The sequence below is a fragment of the Muntiacus reevesi genome, chromosome 4, assembly GCF_963930625.1.
Source record: "Muntiacus reevesi chromosome 4, mMunRee1.1, whole genome shotgun sequence".
NCBI lineage: Eukaryota > Metazoa > Chordata > Mammalia > Artiodactyla > Cervidae > Muntiacus > Muntiacus reevesi.
The window spans coordinates 101,902,257-101,922,395 of record NC_089252.1 but is presented as its reverse complement, the minus strand read 5'-3'; the positions used below and the strand labels follow the sequence as shown (position 1 = coordinate 101,922,395).

General features: G+C 40.3%; 1 protein-coding gene and 1 pseudogene across 1 annotated transcript in view; one reads left to right on the top strand and one right to left on the bottom strand.

Moving 5' to 3' along the window:
* Nucleotides 1-20,139, bottom strand: part of DNAH12 (dynein axonemal heavy chain 12) — a 177,326-nt gene that overhangs the window by 80,555 nt on the left and 76,632 nt on the right. Inside the window, exons 29-36 of the mRNA XM_065935328.1 lie at nucleotides 19,435-19,544; nucleotides 15,536-15,719; nucleotides 15,261-15,401; nucleotides 6,873-6,956; nucleotides 6,046-6,234; nucleotides 4,036-4,155; nucleotides 2,311-2,499; nucleotides 213-364 (exon numbers count right to left, since the gene is read on the bottom strand). Coding sequence (XP_065791400.1) covers nucleotides 213-364; nucleotides 2,311-2,499; nucleotides 4,036-4,155; nucleotides 6,046-6,234; nucleotides 6,873-6,956; nucleotides 15,261-15,401; nucleotides 15,536-15,719; nucleotides 19,435-19,544 — 1,169 coding nt within the window. The remainder of the gene's footprint in view (nucleotides 1-212; nucleotides 365-2,310; nucleotides 2,500-4,035; nucleotides 4,156-6,045; nucleotides 6,235-6,872; nucleotides 6,957-15,260; nucleotides 15,402-15,535; nucleotides 15,720-19,434; nucleotides 19,545-20,139) is intronic.
* LOC136166346 (tyrosine-protein kinase CSK-like) lies at nucleotides 8,365-10,143 on the top strand (annotated as a pseudogene).

Here is a 20,139-nt window from a genome sequence, read left to right as displayed (position 1 = left end):
CAACAAAGTAGGATGGCAAAGATTTGGAGCGAGTGACAGGAAGTCTGGATTTCAGATTTACTAAGAGTATCAGATGTCACTATGGAAATGTTGGTGGGTAGCTCAGTGTCTCAGTTATCTGAAAATGGATTCTGAGGTTCACTTAAAAAATCCTATGATCCTATAAGAAAGGTACTGCAATATTTAAAATGCATGTTATAACAGTTTCTTACTTTGCATAGGTAATACTCAAATCCATTAGAAATGTATATCTAATTGTATCCATGGTAGGGACTATGATATCTTGAATCTTGACACGTTTATTTCCTAAACTAGTACTTTTAATTAGTTCATTCCAGTGGATCCACCGACCTCGGTTTTTCAACTATAAGAGAACATAAGTTTCAAAATATTATAACCATACACTTGCTATCTAACAGGCTCTTTTTAACATAGTTATCATCAATGGTTTTTAAAACTTTATTTAGTCTTTTCCTCCTTTTTATTGTGAAATATTAGATTCATCCAAAACAATGTATACAGTGTATTTAATTCATGAAGCAGACGGACAAGCACCCATGAATCCACCATCCAATGTAAGAAATACACGTTTAGTTTTAGTTTTCCTTTTCAACAATAACCTGAAGAACTTAATGAAACCTAGTTATCACAAATTCAACATATATAAAATTTCAGATATTTTTGCCTCTATGTCCTCTTAACACTAACTTCTCCAAAACGCCTTGAGGATGTCCTTGTGCATATATCAAGAATTTATCTGACAGCCACTCTGATGTGGCTGGAGTTACAATTAATAGGACTTTGGCTTGATGTTTTCATATTTTAAAGCAAATGGGCAATAATCCCAAGAGAAACAAAATATCAAATAAACTCATTTCATTTGTTTCTCTAAAATTATTCTGTTTGGCATACTGATCCAGGCTGATATCCAGCCAGGACGTATTAGAAAGGCTGAACCAACTGATACATGATTGAACTTCTGAACCATGGGCTGAAGATCTGCTGTCTTAACACTCTGAGTGATCCTGATTAGGGAATCCACGCTCCCCCACTCAGATATCTTCCTCTCCAGGTTGTCCCGCACTTCCCTGGAGATCCTAAATGTCTCTCACTGACTTCTCACCTTTCATCAAGCAACAAAAGAGTTAACACCTAGCAAAAAAGGAGGTCTCTTGGGCCCCGCTCCAGGGCTATGGCGAGCATCTAAGAATTTTTAAATATTTTCTAACAAATTGTATATGTATATGGTTGTGTCAGGATTGTGGTAATTTTGCAAGTTTGAGTGAACGATTCTTTAGTAATTCATGTTCTTAATTTCTGAGGTTTTATCTTTTATTTTTATCAAAGCTATAGATGCACATATTTTAGAGTCCAAGTTTACAAGGTTAAGGAAAAAGAGCAGTTTCCCAGTTATTTTCTCCTCTCCAACAGCAACTTACCTTTGCCTCTTTCAGCTAGATATTGTGATATTTACTTTCAACTGTTTTTTTTTTTTTTTTTTTACATTCAACTCTTAAAGAATATGCTTGGGTTATCATCTCTTGATTTTTTTAGTTTTAAACGTTGTTTCATTGACTTCTCACTGTGACTAATGTGAATGAAAATATCTTTCCGGTCTTCTTAAAATTCCGCATCAGCATGGTTTTAGAGAGACCTTTCTTCACTGGCAATCAGGAGAGCTGGGTTCAAGTTCTGGCTATGCTACCCAGTAGCCTTTCTAGATTTGCTTTTTCATCTACAGACTTTGAGATCCAGGTAAAATTGTAATAAGGCTCTATCAGACCTTATGGCTTTGTGAAGTAAAATCTGCATGAATCAATTATGTAAATTCTGGCTGTTTAAAAGAATCTTTTTGTGAATTCTTTTTTAAATAAGAGAAAACAGATTTAACATAAATCTGATATTATAAAATATACTTCGAGCAAGTGGATCTATACTGTCCACAAGTTATCAGTTAGCGCGTTAGTCGCTCAGTCGTGTCCGACTCTTTGCGACCCCATGTGCTGTAGCCCGCCAGGCTCCTCTGTCCATGGGATCTTCCAGACAAGAATACTGGAGTGGGTTGCCATTTCCTTCTTGGGGGGATCTTACCAACCCAGGAATTGAACCCAGGTCTCCTGTATTGCAGCAGATTCTTTACTCTCTGAGCCATTGGGTAAGCCCAGAAGTTATAGGAGGAGAAACAAAAGAGAAGGGACTAAAAAGCTAACCACAGGAGTCAGAGTAACACTAGGATGGGAACCCAGTTTTGACCACTGATCTGAGACTTTGTGTTCTATGGTTTATCATAACAAGCGTCTTACATCATACCTCATACATGTAGTCATAGACTAGGCCTTTTTCATCAAAGTTGCATTCCCATTTACCCACAGATTCAGGTATTGGGTTGTTTTCATCTTTTCCCGTTATGGCTATTCGTATGTAAACATCAAAAACAATGCGACCATCTGTATCACAGCTTCCTCCAATGGACCATATCAAAGAAAATATAAAGCAAGCCTGTTCATTTAAAAAGGAAAAAGTTTAATTTAAACTAATTATTTAAAAGAGATTTTTAACAGATTGAAATTTAATATATTGAGTTCTACTTAAAGTACTTGGAAAAAATCAGATTTACAAATAATGTGGAATGGAGCACATCTCAGTCACATAAAAAATCATTCCTCTGGCAATATTTAAAATGCTGTCTAAATTTAAAATGCTCATGACAAATGACCTAGGGGTTTCTCTTTTAGTGGGTTTATCTTCAAACATATTCCTTCTGGTTAAAATGATAAATGTACAAGAATATTTACTGCAGCACTGTTTGTGGTAGCAAAATATCTGAAGCAACACAAATAGAGATCAACTTAACTGGAATAAGCTACATACAGTGGAATATGTATAGCTGTTTAGGGGGGAAAAGGTACCACAATACCAATATGGAAAGATCTCCAAAATATACAGTGAGAAAAAAATGTAAATCAGAATGCATAGTATGTTAACATGTATAAAAAATGTGTGTGTGTGTGTGTCAGTTGTAGTCGTGTCTGACTCTTTGTGTCCCCATGGACTGTAGCCTACCAGGCTCCTCTGTTCATGGAATTCTCCAGGTAAGAATACTGGAGTGGACAGCCATTTCCTTCTCTAGGGGATTTTCCTGACCCAGGGATCAGACCTGGGTCTCTTGCATTGCAGGCAGACTATTTACCATCTGAGCTACTGTAAAAGAGGGTATGTATCAAGTATCTCTAGCAGGCTACATGAGGCACTGGTAATAGTGGTTGCCTGAAGGGTGGCTGGGGGACTGGTATGGATGGAAAACCTACTTTTATCTTGATTTTTGCTCTAGGTACATGCCTTCTCCAGATAGAAAAGTGTATCAAATACGTTTTAAGAGAAAATTTTCTGTGGCAACAAAGTAAAGGGAAAACAATGAGAGGGAAGTGCTATTATCAGAGTAGAAGAGTAAATAGATTGCATAGAGGAAGTTAAGGAATCTGAGAAAACGTGGTGGACAGGAAAGTGGCATAGACCAGGGGAGAGAATAGAGTACCTCTTTCGTTTGGCTCCCGGAGAGCCTGATTCTCTGGCATTCTCTGATCTCTAGGCATTAACAAACCCAGACCACTGACTCCCTTCCTACCTACATGCTCTCTGAATTCTGCCTGCAATGTGCCACCCAGCTGGTTGGATACCTGCTCCTAGTCTTTTGTAGTCACTCTGTTATAGCTTACACTCTAGCTTAACATTGAGACAAGATCAATTCACCTAAAGTCCATATTGGTTTAATATTAAGTCACTCTATTGTTTATCAAATTGTGATCTTTCATAAATAATAGGGCATTTTAATTTATTCTGATGTATTTTACTTTCTCTAAATTGTCTTATAAATTAGAATATCAGATCAGGGCAACTTTAATGTCTTCTGGTATTCTTTTGGTGCTCACCAAAAAATAGCTCTGGGTCTTATAATGTCTTTCTCAAGACAAGCAACATTTGCCAGAGGCACTTTTTATTCTATAACTTAAAAAACACAATAAATATAAAACCAACCATAATCCAAATACGAATGTGCTTGCTGGTAGGATCGTTCTCCACCACATTACAGAGCAGTACTTCAAAGAGGCGTGTGAGAGAGACAACCACATTGCTATCACTTGTTGGAATCAGTTCCTTCAAAGTGAAAAGAATAAGATACTTTACTTTCATCTTATATATATAATGAAAGAAAATAAGTGTTTCACTTAAAACAAAACCTTTCACAGTCTCTATAAAAGTTAAAGAATTTAAATTGTAGGAATGATAAAAATCTCTCAAATATTTTAACCTAGTATAATACATTACACAATTGTGTGAAACATATTCTTATTTTGAATTCTCTGAGAAATGAAAATTAGTAAGAGAATAAACAGTGCTCTAGAGATAGTAGAAATGAAGTTTATAACAGTTATTTATTCATCTATTTATTCAACAAACATTTATCAAAAATACAATCTACCTGTATATCAAGCTAGGAGACATGAAAAAAAAACAAATGATCTCTGGCAAGAAGTGATACTGAAATTAAAGACAACATACTAATGGTCTAGAGGTATATGAAAAGTCAGTTAGCCTCACTAATCAATAAGGAAATGCAAATCAAAACCACAATGATATATCACCTCACACCTGTTAGGATGGACATTATCAAAAAGATAAAAGATAACTAGTGTTAGCGAGAATGTGGAGAAAAACAATCCTTGTGCACTGGCTGTGGGAAGGTAAATTAGTCCAGTCATTATTAGTGTAAAGGTATGGAGGGTCCTCAAAAAACTAAAAATAGAACTACTGTATGATCCAGCAATCCCCCTTCTAGGTATACACTCAAAGGAAATAAAATAAGTCCCTCAAGGAGATATCTGCACTCCCATATTCACTGAAGCATTATTCACAGCAGCCAAGATATGGAAACACCTAACAGTCCACTGGCAGATGAATGGATAAAGATATTGTGGTACATGTGTAATGGAATAATGCTCATTCTTAAAAAAGAAAATCCTGCCATTTGCAACAACATAGACAAAACTTGAGGACACTATGCTAAGAGAAATAAGCCAGATACAGAAAGGAAAAAACTGCATGATCTCACTTATATGCATGATCTAAAAGTTGAATACATAAAAAGAAGCAGAGTAAAACAGAGGTAACAAGTGGGGAGGAGGTGGGAGAAATGGGGAGATGGGCAAACAGTACAAAGTTATAGCTATGCAGGATGAATAAGTCTAGAGATCTAATGGACAGCATGATAACTACAGTTAGTAATACTGTACAGTTTGTATCAATACTGAAGATTTGCTAAGAGATAGATTTAGGTGTCCTCATCACACACACACACACACACACACACACACACACACACACACACACACACACACACATATGAGTTAACTATTTGAGGAGATATGGTAATTATCCTGACTGTGATAATCATTTCACTCTCCAGGCAAGAGTACTGGAGTGGGTAGCCATTCCCTTCTCCAGGGGATCTTCCCGATCCAGGAATCAAACCAGGGTCTCCTGAATTACAGGAGGATTCTTTACCAGCTGAGTTACAAGGAAAGCCCATTCATTTCATTACATATATGTATATCAAATCATCTTGTACAGGTTAAGCATACATATTAAAATTAAAAACAAGTAAATGCTGATGGATAAATGCATGCACATGAATACAGACACATACACACAGAGAGACCCATGAGTACAAGGATAACTAGGGAAATGTAAATAAGATCAGTAGATGTTATCAATGTCAATATCCTTGCTGTGATATGATAATACAGTCTTGCAAAATGTTGTCATGGGGGGAAATCAGATGACGTATATATGGGGTCTCTCTGTATTATTTCTTACAACTGCATATGAATCATGGATGGTCATAATCAATTTTTTTACTTTTCTTAAAAGTGGATATTATATGTCTAAGTAGAAAAGATTTATTTATCCTACCATTCTGACTTTAAACTTAGTCAAGTTGAATGGAAAGTAAAGAAATTAGAGTAGATAAGAGAATTATAATGCTACCTTGCATTTTTTCTTACGGAGGTTTAAAGTGGGCTCTATTAACCAGTCAAAAAGTCCTCTCAGAAGAGCTTGGTGAGCTGGTTCCTGCAGAGGTCCTTTCAGTGAATTCAACCATGAAGACACAAGTGGTTTCCATCCCAACTGTGAGGGCTCCAAATAAATCATGCCACAGCGGCTTACGGTGGCAGGCTAGAGGAAAAAAGACAAGTTTTCTTTTCCAATCTGGTAGTTATTAAAGAATTGTTTGCATCACTTATAAGGCCCTTCATGATCTGGCTCCTGTCTTCCTCTATAGCATCACATACACTAGATGAAACTATCTGCAGTTACAGATCCCCGGATATGTCATGGCTCCAAGTCTTTTCAAGACATCTTGTCATGATTTGGAGTGCCAAGCCCCAACCAATCTCCACGGAGAAGTCTTACCCCTCAAAACCAGATCAAACACTCAAACATTTTCCCACATCCTCTTCCTCTACCCATTCCTCACTTGGGCACTTGCCCCCTCCATATCCTTAGAGCACTAACATGTACCTCTATATCAGGAAACACACACACACACACACATATATATATTATATATTAGTATGCTTCTCATCCTCTCTAAATGTGCACACACTGTCTTATTCATCTTTGTATTTTTTGCGCCTAACTCATTTTCCGACACATAGTAAAAATGACTTATTCCTGAAACTAACACAACACTGTAAATCAACTACACTCCAATAATTTAAGACTTAATAAAGAAACAAACAATACATAAAAAAAAGACTTATGACCCAGTGAACAGATGAATAAACTACTATTATAATAAATTATGAACTTACTGAGGCCTGGGAAAGGTCCATTGCTTCAAAGATGAGGCTCATTTGAGGGGACATCTGAATGATTTCTCCACTCATAAGGCAAAGCTGAAAGCAACAATTTTTCAAAAGTTTATTTTAAAAAATCTCAAACTTCTCAGAAGTTTATTCTATTTATTAAAGTACCTCTTATGATATAATAGGATAAGTCTTAGGATGGAAGCCAGAAAAATCTTAAATCTAAATTCTAAGTCTAGCTCTGTTCTCTCTCATATAAGGAGGGGAGACAGGAACTACATGATATATTGAAAAAACTATAAAATCCTATACTAATGTCAGTTTTTGTTATTAAAAAATTACATGAAATACCACAGATTTTATAGTTGTAAGACTTTTTTATCAATAAAAAAGAAATAGAAAAAATAGAGAATACTATGAATATTCATATATTTATCTTCTAGAGTTAACCAATGGTAACATTTTGCCATATTTTCTTTGTCTTTTTAAAAAGTATTTTAAAGATCATTACAAATATCATGGCATTCCACATCCAAATAAGTCAATATTAATCTTTTTAAAATAAGGACTTCCCTGTATAACCACAATAACATTATCACATCTAACACAATTACCAATAATTCCTTAATATCATCTAATACTCAGCCAATACCCAAATATTCTCAGTTGTATCAGGAATGTCTTTTCAACTGATTTATTCAGACCAAAATTCAATCAAGGACCATGTATTGTATTTGCAGTCTCCTCTGGGTCTCTTTTAATCTAAAATATTCCTCTTTAATAAAATATGTAAAAAACTGAATTTATCAACTGTGTCTTTTCTGCCAAATAACTATCATTATTATTAAAGCTATTTTATTTTCTCAATCTCCTTGGCTTCCACGTTTGTAATTGTCATTAACTTTTAATAATGTCTCCTATCTATACAGCTCTCTCACTCGTTGACTCCTACTAAATTTGCTCTTCATTTTCACAGAGATTTTCATTCCCCTGTTGTTTTCACTTCTTTTATTAGGTAGCTTCTGTTCTATGGTCCAGCATTTCTAGCATTCTCCTGTCAATATATTTAAAGTTTTTCTGTATTTCCAGTCTAGCCACCTGAGCTACACCCACATCTAAAGTGCCTAGACTGGCAGAGAAAATCTGACAGAGGCAGACCTTGGCACTAAACTTAGAATTCATGGCCTTCAAGTCTATCAGGTTCTCCGTAACACCCAGATATGCTTCTTCGTTTTCCTAGGCAGCTTTCTTTTCCATTTTTCTTGATGGCTAATTTAAACCTTCCCCTTTCTCGTGTGTACAAAGAACCACCGTCTACCGCTTCACGAAGAAAAAAATAAATCGCCAAAAGGATTTGCCAAATCTTCCAAGACGTCGGTAATTCAGGTTGCCGCGGTGTCGGGGGCCACACCCGGGCTTCCTGCCCCAGCCAGCCTGTGGCCACCGGGCCCCTTTGGCCCCATCCAGAGGCCGGGGGCAGCCCTGGGCTGCCAGCGCGATGTCGCCAGTCGAACCACGGTGGTTTGCAGCCCAGCCACATGGTTTACAACCCCGAACTCCCTCCCAGCCCCCGGCCCCACCCACCTTCCTTCCCTCCTCGACCTGGGCGCAGAGACATACCCCTGCCTCTGTCTGGCTGTCTCTCCTCCCCTTTCTTTCTCAAACAGAGATCTTTGTACCGCAGCCCCCAGGACCCCTGCGCCCCTCCCCAGACCATGAACTGTTCCGCAGGCCACTGATGCTGCCCGCAGTGAGGGGGCCGAGATGGCAGCGCTCTCAAGGTACCAAGAGACAGGTCCGCCTTCCTGTGACTGGGGGAACCCCAGATCTAATGAGAAGGTGTCAGCAACTCAGGTTTCCTCGCCGTCCCATACAGACTATATTGCCAAGTACAACTTTCACGCGCTACCAAGAAAGACCCTCCCTTTGGCAAAGAAGACGTGCTCACCAAGTGGCTGTCACCAAGGACCCCAACTGGTACAAAGCCAAGAACAAGGTGAGCCACACGGGCATCGCCCCAGCCAACTACGTCCAGAAGCCGGAGGGCGTGAAGGCAGAGGCATGGAACTCAGCTTCGCCGCCAGCTTCCACGGCCAGACCGCGTGGAGTAGGTGGAGCGGCCGCTGTGCCCACCAGACAGACCCGTCCTGGTGCGGGAGACCGCCGGCTAGGCCGGGGACGCCAGCGCATCCTGGACCAAGCCAGCAAGCTCAGCACCCACGAGGACCTCAGGCAGCTGGAGGGGCACTGCACCTCAGATCAGACGGACAGGCCAACCGTCACGGAGGGCACCGAGGCGCTGAGCAGGAAGGGCCTGAAGCTGGTGCAGGCCACTGGGAACGGAGAGTGTGGAGGCATGATGCTCGGCAACTACCGAGGGAACGAACAAAGTCCCCGTTAGGAACGACGCTCCTGTCCGGCCCTTCCTGGCTGAAGCCTGGGTCCCGACGCAACTTCAGCGGACACCTGTGCAGCTTCTGGGCCTGACCGGAGAGGAGGGGCGGGTCTACGTCGTCGCCGAGAACACGGCTGAGGGGGTCTGTGAGGGCTCGGTCGGTACCGGGAGGAGACTATCTCTTCCAGTTCTTCCTAGACGTCAGCGCGGCCGTGGGACGCCTGGAGGTGCTGGTGTCCGAGGGACCGACCACGTGGCCCGGGGCCGCGGCTCCGGCCTCGGCGAGGAGGCCTCCAGCACCCAGGGCACCCGCAAGCTGCCGGTCCAGGGGGAGGCGCCCGAGGCCCTGACAGAGAGGAAGTTCTCCACCGAGTCGGACGCGTGGCGTTTCCAGATCCTTCTCTGGGAAATCCACTCTTCCGGGCGAGTGTCTTAGCCAAGAATTCACCCCTGAAGGACGTCGCCCCGCGGCTGGAAAGGGCTACCAGACGGACAGTCGCCCCCCGACGGCCGCCCGCCTGCCCGTCCGAGGCCATGACGCACTGCGGGCACCCGGACGCTCTCGCACGGCCCTCCTTCCCGCATTTCCGAGGGCGGCGGGAGCGCATCAAACCCACGAGCTGCACCTGGGGCTGCCGGCCTCTGCTGGGGCCCAGACCTGCGGGGGCCGAGCCCAGAGAGACCGCACAGCTGGCGCCCCCGCTCGCGGGGCCCAATCCCGAACTGAACCCAGCAGCAGGCCACTGGGCCTCTGTCCTCTGGCCCCCGGAGACCCCGCCGAGGCCCCGCACCTTCTCTCATGGACCCACCGGTGGGGCTTTGAGAGCCCAGCCCCCGGGCCAAGAAGGGAGGAGGCTGAGGCGCAGGGGGCAGACGCCCTAGCCCTACCGTGGTCAGGCTCCCCCTGGCCTCCTATCTCTCGCCTTCTTACGGTTTTATTCTTTTCTTTTGAGATTTTCCCCCCGTGTTTTTTTTTAATTATTTTTCAAGATAAGGAGAAAGAAAGTACCCAGCAAATAGGCGTTTATGAGACGTTTGAGTCTTATTTTTCCTCTTCTGCCTATGAGGGTTGGGGAGACTAGGTCCCTCTTTACGGATCCATCACCCCAGCCTCGTTCCTTGCCCCATGTTCTGTGTCCAGGTCGCCTCTGTAGCCCCACGTCTGCCCTTGACCAAGTGCACGGTTGGCATGCTCCACATGCAAACGGTTGGTCAGGGGCTGGGAGTCACTGCCCCTGCCACCCACCTGCTGCCTTGTGAGATGGAATCCTAATGTATCATTCCATGAGGACATCGAGAAAAAAATTTGCCTTCAAAAATTTCCACTATGAACTCTGTGGGAGAAGGTGAGGGTGGGATGTTGTGAAAGAACAGCATGTATATTATCTATGGTGAAACAGATCACCAGCCCAGGTGGGATGCATGAGTCAGGTGCTCGGGCCTGGTGGGCTGGGAAGACCCAAAGGAATCGGGTGGAGAGGGAGGTGGGAGGGGGGATCGGGATGGGGAATACGTGTAACTCTATGGCTGATTCATATCAATGTATGACAAAACCCACTGGAAAAAAAAAAATTCCACTATTAAAGCCACACATTCACCTTTCCTGCTCCCCTCTCATCTGATATGAAACAATCCTTCCACCAGGCTCTGAGTCCTTCACTTCAGTTCAGTCGCTCAGTTGTGTCTGACTTTGCAACCCCATGGACTGCAGCACACCAGGCCTCCCTGTCCATCACCAACTCTTGGGGTTTATGCAAACTCACGTCCATTGAGTTGGTGATGCCATCCAACCATCTCATCCTCTGTTGTTCCCTTCTCCTGCTGCCTTCAATCTCTCCCAGCATCAGGATCTTTTCAAATGAGTCAGCTCTTTGCATTAGGTGGCCAAAGTATTGGAGTTTTAGCTTCAGCATCAGTCCTTCCAATGAACACCCAGGACTGATCTCCTTTAGGATGGACTGGTTGGATCTCCTTGCAGTGCAAGGGATTCTCAAGAGTTCAAGAGCATCAGTTCTTCAGCACTCAGCTTTCTTTATAGTCCAACTCTCACATCCATACATGACTACTGGAAAAACCATAGCCTTGACTAGATGGACCTTTGTTGACAAAGTAATGTCTCTGCTTTTTAAGATGCTGTCTAGGTTGATCATAACTTTCCTTGCAAGGAGTAAGCGTCTTTTAATTTCATGGCTGCAGTCACCACCTGCAGTGATTTTGGAGCCCCCAAAATAACGTCAGCCACTGCTTCCATTGTTTCCCCATCTATTTACCATGAAGTGATGGGACTGGATGCCATGATCTTAGTTTTGTGAATGTTGAGCTTTAAGCCAACTTTTTCACTCTCCTCTTTCACTTTCATCAAGAGGCTCTTTAGTTCTTCGCTTTCTGCCATAAGGGTGGTATCATCTGCATATCTGAAGTTATTGATATTTCTCCTGGCAATCTTGATGCCAGCTTGTACTGCATTCAGTCTAGCGTTTCTCATTATGTACTTTGCATATGTTAAGTAAGCAGGGTGACAATATACAACTTGAACATACTCCTTTCCCGATCTGGACCCAGTCTGTTGTTCCATGTCCAGTTCTAACCATTGCTTCCTGACCTGCATACAGATTTATCAAGAGGTAGGTCAGGAGGTCTGGTATTCCCATCTCTTGAAGAATTTCCCACAGTTTATTGTGATCCACACAGTCAAAAGCTTTGGAATAGTCAATAAAGCAGAAATAGATGTTTTTCTGGAACTCTCTTGCTTTTTCAATGATCTCTGGTTCCTCTCCCTTTTCTAAAACCAGCTTGAACATCTGGAACTTCACAGTTCACGTATTGCTGAAGCCTAGCTTGGAGAATTTAGAGCATTACTTTATTAGCATGTGAGATGAGTGCAATTGTGTGGTAGTTTGAGCATTCTTTGGCACTGCCCTTCTTAGGGATTGGAATGAAAACTGACCTTTTCCAGTCCTGTGGCTGCTGCTGAGTTTTCTAAATTTGCTGGCATATTGAGTGCAGCACTTTCATAGCATCATTTTTTAGGATCTGAAATAGCTCAACTGGAATGCTATCACATCCACTAGCTTTGTTCGTAGTGATGCTTCCTAAGGCCCACTTGACTTCACATTCCAGGATATCTGGCTCTAGGTGAGTAAGCACACCATCGTGATTATCTGGGTCATGATCTTTTTTGTACAGTTCTTCTGTGTATTCTTGCCACCTCTTCTTAATATCGTCTGCTTCTGTTTGGTCCATACTGTTTCTGTCCTTTATTGAGCCCATCTTTGCATGAAATGTTCCCTTGGTATCTCTAATTTTCTTGAAGAGATCTCTAGTCTTTCCCATTCTATTGTTTTCCTCTATTTCTTTGCACTGATCACTGAGGAAGGCTTTCTTATCTCTCCTTGCTATTCTTTGGAACTCTGCATTCAAATGGATATGTCTTTCCTTTTCTCCTTTGCTTTTAGCTTCTCTTCGTTTCACAGCTATTTGTAAGGCCTTCTCAGACAGTCATTTTGCTTTTTTGCATTCCTTTTTCTTGGGGATGGTCTTGATCTCTGTCTCCTGTACAACATCACGAACCTCTGTCCATAGTTCATCAGGCACTCTTATCAGATCTAGTCCCTAAATCTATTTCTCACTTCCACTGCATAATCATAAGGGATTCAATTTAGGTCATACCTGAATGGTGTAGTGGTTTTCCCTACTTTCTTCAATTTAAGTCTGAATTTGGTAATAAGGAGTTCACGATCTGGGCCACAGTCAGCTCCCAGTCTTATTTTTGCTGACTGTATAGAGCTTCTCCATCTTTGATTAGAAAGAATATAATCAATCTGATTTTGGTATTGATCATCTGGTGATGTCCATGTGTAGAGTCTTCTCTTGTGTTGTTGGAAGAGGGTGTTTGCTATGACCAGTGCATTCTCTTGGCAAAACTCTATTAAGCTTTGTCCTGCTTCATTCCATACTCCAAGGCCAAATGTGCCTGTTACTCCAGGTGTTTCTTGACTTCCTACTTTTGCATTCCAGTCCCCTATGATGAAAAGGACATCTTCTGGGGGTGTTAATTCTAAAAGGTCTTGCAGGCCTTCATAGAAACTTCATAGAAATAACTTCATAGAAACTTCAGCTTCTTAAGCATTACTAGTCAGGGAGTAGACTTAGATTACTGTGTTATTGAATGGTTTGCCTTGGAAATGAACAGAGATCATTCTATCATTTTTGAGATTGCATCCAAGTACTGCATTTTGGACTCTTTTGTTGATTATGATGGCTACTCCATTTCTTCTAAGGGATTCCTGCCCACAGTAGTAGAAATAATGGTCATCTAAGTTAAATTCACCCATTCCAGTCCATTTTAGTTCTCTGATTCCTAAAATTTCGACATTCACTCTTGCCATCTCCTGTTTGACCATTTCCAATTTGCCTTGATTCATAGACCTGATGTTCCAGGTTCCTATACAATATTGCTCTTTATAGCATCAGACCTTGCTTCTATCACTAGTCACATCCACAACTGGGTGTTGTTTTTGCCTTAGCTCCGTCTCTTCATTCTTTCTGGAGTTATTTCTCCACTGATCTCCAGTGGCATATTGGGCACCTATCCACCTGGGGAGTTCATCTTTCAGTGTCCTATCTTTTTGCCTTTTCATTCTGTTCATGGGGTTCTCAAGGCAAGAATACTGAAGTGGTTTGCCATTCCCTTCTCCAGTGGACCACATTTTGTCAGAACTGTCCACCGTGACCCATCCATCTTGGGTGGCCCTACATGGCATGGCTTAGTTTCACTGAGTTAGACAAGGCTGTGGTCTGTGTGATTAGATTGGTTAGTTTTCTGTGATTGTGGTTTCAGTCTGTCTGCCCTCTGATGCCCTCTCTCAGTGCCTGCCGTCTTACTGGGGTTTCTCTTACCTTAGACTTGAGTAAACTGATTAACCCTCTCTTCTGAATCATCACTATTTCTTGTCTGTTTGCTTTCCCCCTTAGTCCAATCAATATGACTGAATAATGAAAAAAAAACACAAAACAAATGACTAACCACCTAGGATAAAGTACTGGAGTATATGTTTGAATGTTAATTAAACTAGTTTGCTTACTTAGTAGTATAATTATTTCATTTAGATATAAAAATAAATTGTGGTATATTGATACAGTAGAATATTAACACAGATATTAAAAGAATAATAAAGAAATAAAATGGAACTACAGTATTAATATCATAGGTTGTTGTATTGACCAAAAGAAAGAAAACATTATATGGTATGATTCTATTTACATCAAGTTCAAGAACTGGCAAAACTAGTTTATCACAACACGAGTTAGAATAATGATTGTGCCTTTGGGAAGATGTATAGATTGCATAGGGACTTAAGTGAACCTTGTAGGAAACAATAAATTTAAGGTATTTTTATTTATATTATGGTCATCTGGGTGTATGTGTATGTAAGAAAAATACATAAGACTCTAAACTTTGGTATGCATTTTATACTTTACATATGTTATCTCTCAGTTAAAATAAATATAAGACTTCCATTTTCTTATTTTTTTAAATCTCACAGGTTCTAAGGTTATGTACCACATATAAGCACTGAAGCAGTCTGTTTTCAAAAAAGAAGGGTTTTTGTTTTCTTCTGAAATATTACATTTCTATAAGAAACCTTAAGACTATAGTCACATAACTTATTATCACTTTACTATACCTTCCTGCTAATGCAGTAATTTTAATATACTTGTATTTTAATTAAAAAAAAAACTAAGCAAAGAATTTACCACAGCATAGTTTTCATTGAAAAGATAACATAAACTTTTTCAATTTGCGGCATCCTTCATTTTAAATATTGGGATTTAGTCGTTGGACATATAACATGCTTAAGCATGTCTGTATCTGCTTTGTTTTTTTTAATTGTAAAAAAAAATAAATTTACCATGTTAACCATTTTAGGTTTGCAGCTCAGTAGCATTAAGTATACTCATACTGTGCATCTGTTTTGCTTTTAATCATGATGGTTTACCTTTTTATTATCATCCAGTACTGTGTTCATGCTCTCTATCCACAAAGTGTCAATGGGACCATCAAATACAACCCATTTCCGGTCAGGTGTTTCTGATAAGGCAAATTCTCTAAAAGTGTTAGCCACAATGCCGTCAGTCCACTGAGGAGGAAAAAAGGAAGAGTTGGAAAGCTTCCTTTAAAAAAACTATAAAGTGATAACATAAAAATATTTCAAATTTCTTGGCTTAATGTGCATTGTCAATAAGAGTAGAGAATGTTTCTACTGTGGATTACCTCGTGGGACACTGGGTCAAATTGTCCAAAAAGTTGGCCCATAGTAATGGATTTGGGGTTTACAGTCCTATAAATGACTTTTTCTTCCTCTCCATAGCCACGTTCATTCATAAGAGTTAGAGTATCAGCCAGCATATGCAGAACTTTTGTTTTAGCAGCAAAAGGCTCTCCTACTAACATAAAACTATGAAGGAAAAGAAGTCATTATACAATAAGATTCTCAAAAATAATGGTAAGTTAAATTACTTACCTATATACTTGTATATAAACTTTCACCTTATGATAATTACTACATATAATTTTTGAAATTACATTACTTTGTCTTGGATATAAGGTGGTTACATTTAACTGATCTCTAAATCAAGTTCTCAATATTAATACCTTTATCTACAAAAGAGAATAAGAATTTTCCAAATGATGAAAAAAAAAATTTCCAAATGAAAATGGAAACAACTGCATACTTAAGAAAAAAATTTTAATGACTTGAGGTTTCCTAAGCAGGGAGGTGGAGAGGAATCACTTTTCCTCATTTTCACTTGCTACAGTGCTCTTTGCCAAATACTCTGAATCTCCTCTCTGCTGGAACATAGTAGCCTTCCTTGCTCTCTTTCAGGACTACTAGATGACTAAGGAGTAATAAATGGAAATGATGAGTGTTACTTGGTAGAGGAGAGATAATTGCCCATAAGGGACCCTACAGAGCTCTCTCTTTTCCCTCTAGCAAGCTGTGACCCACAATGTTCAGATGGTGGCTGCTCCAACAACCTGGGACCTGAATAATTATGATGAGCAGAACCTCCAAGCTAAATTATACTGAAAACAGTATGATTGAGAAATACACCTTTGTTCTCAAGTCACTAAGATTTGGGTACAGATTGTTTCTTTGGAATAACCTAGTCCGTCCTTACCGATAGAAATTGGTACCTAGAAGGGAGAAAGGTATTCTTGCCATGATAAAAAAAAAAAGAGAGAGAGAGAGAGACTAAAATTAGGGGCACGGGCTTAGAGGCTAAGTTGTGGGTGGCAAATTAATTGTTAACAGAGGCTAGAGGATTGGGAATTAATGCTATGCTGTGGAAAATTCTGAAAGAGATGGGAATACCAGACCACCCAACCTGCCTCTTGAGAAACCTGTATGCAGGTCAGGAAGCAACAGTTAGAACTGGACATAGAACAACAGACTGGTTCCAAATAGGAAAAGGAGTACATCAAGGCTGTATATTGTCACCCTGCTTATTTAACATATGCAGAGTACATCATGAGAAACGCTGGGCTGGATGAAGCACAAGCCGGAATCAAGATTGCCGGGAGAAATATCAATAATCTCAGATATGCAGATGACACCACCCTTATGGCAGAAAGTGAAGAAGGACTAAAGAGCCTCTTGATGAAAGTGAAAGAGGAGAGTGAAAAAGTTGGCTTAAAGCTCAACATTCACAAAACTAATATCATGGCATCCAGTCCCATCACTTCATGGTAAATAGATGGGGAAACAATTGAAACAGTGGCTGACTTTATTTTGGGGGCTCCAAAATCACTGCAGGTGGTGACTGCAGCCATGAAATTAAAAGACGCTTACTCCTTGGAAGGAAAGTGATGACCAACCTAGACAGCATCTTAAAAAGCAGAGACATTACTTTGCCAACAAAGGTCCGTCTAGTCAAACCTGTTTCTCCAGTAGTCATGTATGGATGTGAGAGTTGGACTATAAAGAAAGCTGAGCACCAAAGAACTGATGCTTTTGAACTGTGGTATTGGAGAAGACTCTTGAGAGTCCCTTGGACTGCAAGGAGATCCAACCAGTCCATTCTGAAGGAGATCAGTCCTGGGTGTTCATTGGAAGGACTGATGTTGAAGCTAAAACTCCAATACTTTGACCACCTGATGCAAAGAGCTGACTCCTTGGAAAAGACCCTGATGCTGGGAAAGATTGAGGGCAGGAGGAGCAGGGGATGACAGAGGATGAGATGGTTGGATGGCATCATCGACTCAATGGACATGAGTTTGCATAAACTCTGGGAGTTGGTGATGGACAGGGAGGCCTGGCATGCTGTGGTTCATGAGGTCGCAAAGAGTCGGACACGACCGAGCAACTGATCAAACATTTGGTAAATTTATTCCTTGAGATAATCTGGGAGATAGATAATAAATCTATTGAAATTGTGGTTTTAGAGGGAAAAGATAGTGAAGAGAGAATTATTAGTATATATTGGTGGCTAAGGGATGCATTTAACAAGGAACTACAAAAAGAAATGAGCTCAGGAAAATATGGCCACTTTGCAAGCAGGAATGAAAGTAGAGAAAGCTGAGAAACAGAGACTTGAGAGACTGAATGAGGTGATTTATTCTCATCTGCAATCGGTAAGAGATAAGTTGAGAAAAATCTTTGAACAACAAAGATCAGCTTAGCCTAGTAGCAAAGACAAAATCAAGAGCAGGGCCATTGTATCACTTCATTATAAGATATGCAAGGTTAATATGGTTCCCAGCAATCATTTCCAGATGGTGAAATAATTAGGGAAAACAGATTAAGGATATGGGCCTACCAACTAATCCAGATAGGTTCAAGGATACTACAAGGACGTTTAGAAAGGTGTGACTTAATAAGGACTACTCTGGTGGCTCCTGGCACACCTGGAATCAAATGGAAAAAAAGTTTATTAAGTTTCTGAGAGAGTTAACTGACAAAGAAACCATGAGTCTAGGCTAAAACACAATGTGAATGTTTAAGATGTGAAAAAGACTCTTAGTTACTGAATGCATGAGGGTTGACTGTACTAATTCCCTCTATTTCTACATATGTTTGAAAATTTATATAATAAAAAGAGCTTTAAAAAAAAAACCTGCCTTTAAAAAATCATGACCTTTGAGACATCAACTTTGTATAGGTAGAGAGCCAGCTGAAAACATTTTTCAGCTCTCAAGGAAATTTTCTCTATTATCCACCTCACATGTGACCAGGGAAGAAAATGAAGAGGGGAGACCCCTCACAAGGTTGAACCAAAGTCCACAGAGGACAGGTTCCTGGAAAACCCCTCTTGGGTAGCAACGTCAAACAGAAGTATACCCAGGTTTTATGGGGATTTCAGTTTATACAATTGGTAGGGGAGGCTGTCTCAGGAGGGGGGGAAAATATATATATATATATATATATAAAATTATGAATATAAAATGGCCAGAGCCATTTAATGATACCCTTTACAATAAATTATGTATAAAAGGACTCTGACTCCCTGGAAGGGCCTGTACAAACTACTGAGGTACTTTCCCAGTCAGTCTGTCTCTGGAATTAGGGCCCAACATGCCCTGCTGAATTTCAGAACTGCTACTGATAAGTATTGGCTTTGTCTCTTCAGTTTCTGAAGTATTTGCTGTGGTAATCATGTTCTGGTAAACCCACTATTATCATGCTGGATGTGTGCAGGACAGATAACTTGTTTTTCTATTTTTAGATCTCTGGAGCAAGAGGAACAGCTTTCAAATCTGATACACAGACTATCACATATCATCTAGAGATTCTAGACTTTGAGTCTGGTTCCTTGGTTGGAACTTTCGGGTTGCCTCCTTGGGAAAGTAAAAGTGTATTTAATGTTCATGAAGTAGAACAAATAACGTATTTGATAATCAAAGGGGCAAATTGTGGAGGGTCATTAGTGCTACATCACTGAATGAGCACTCCTTTCCAATCTTTTTTGGACATGTAGCGTGAGAGAGAAATACAGCGTTGTTTTTAAGTCACTGGAATGGAGATTGGTTGGGGTAGAGTGGGGATGGAGGGTTGCTCCCTACTGCACCTAGCAAAATTTGCTGACTCTTTGGTTTATAAATTTTAGTTGCTTTAATAGTTTAACTTAAAAAAATAACAGCTAACTATGGCATCTAACTATCTATAATCTTACCCGTGTCTAACGATCATCATCTCATATGTCTGAATCATTTTTTCAAGAAAAAATTTAACAGGCTGAAGATTATGTACTTTGCAGGCTTCATGAGCACATTCTAAAAATTCCTAAAATAAAAGAAAAATGAAATGCATTTATACAAAATGCTATTGTAAATCATATCATTCATGTCTTATAAACATAAATTTTTCAAGAAATAATTGTGTCTTCTTATATTTGTAAACTATTTCTTAAACCTTTTTTTTTTTACTTAAGAAAGGAAGAAATGGAATTAAACTACTTTAAAAAATTAGTGTTTCCCGTTATAAGTTATCAGTGATCATGGCACCATAGCATTGGGTGTATGCTGCATGAAAACAACTTGTCTTATTAGTTTTTCCAGAACTCCACTTTTGATTAGGATATAGAAGGACATGCCAAACAATCCTTCACACTATGGTAAATAGAAACACACAGAGGTTACAAAAATCATAAAAACTGTAAACACACAGGAGCATTTTGGATACACGTAAGTCTAAAGGAACTAAATTTCAGAAATGGCAAACCATTCCAATATTCCTGCCTAGAAAATTCCACTGACAGAGAAGTCTGGTGGCAAAGAGCAAAGGCAAAAGCCTTATGCAAAGAGCTGGCCACAACTGAGCAACTGAACATTGAGCACAAGCCTAAAGGAACTAAATTTCAGAAAGGGATGAGCCTTGC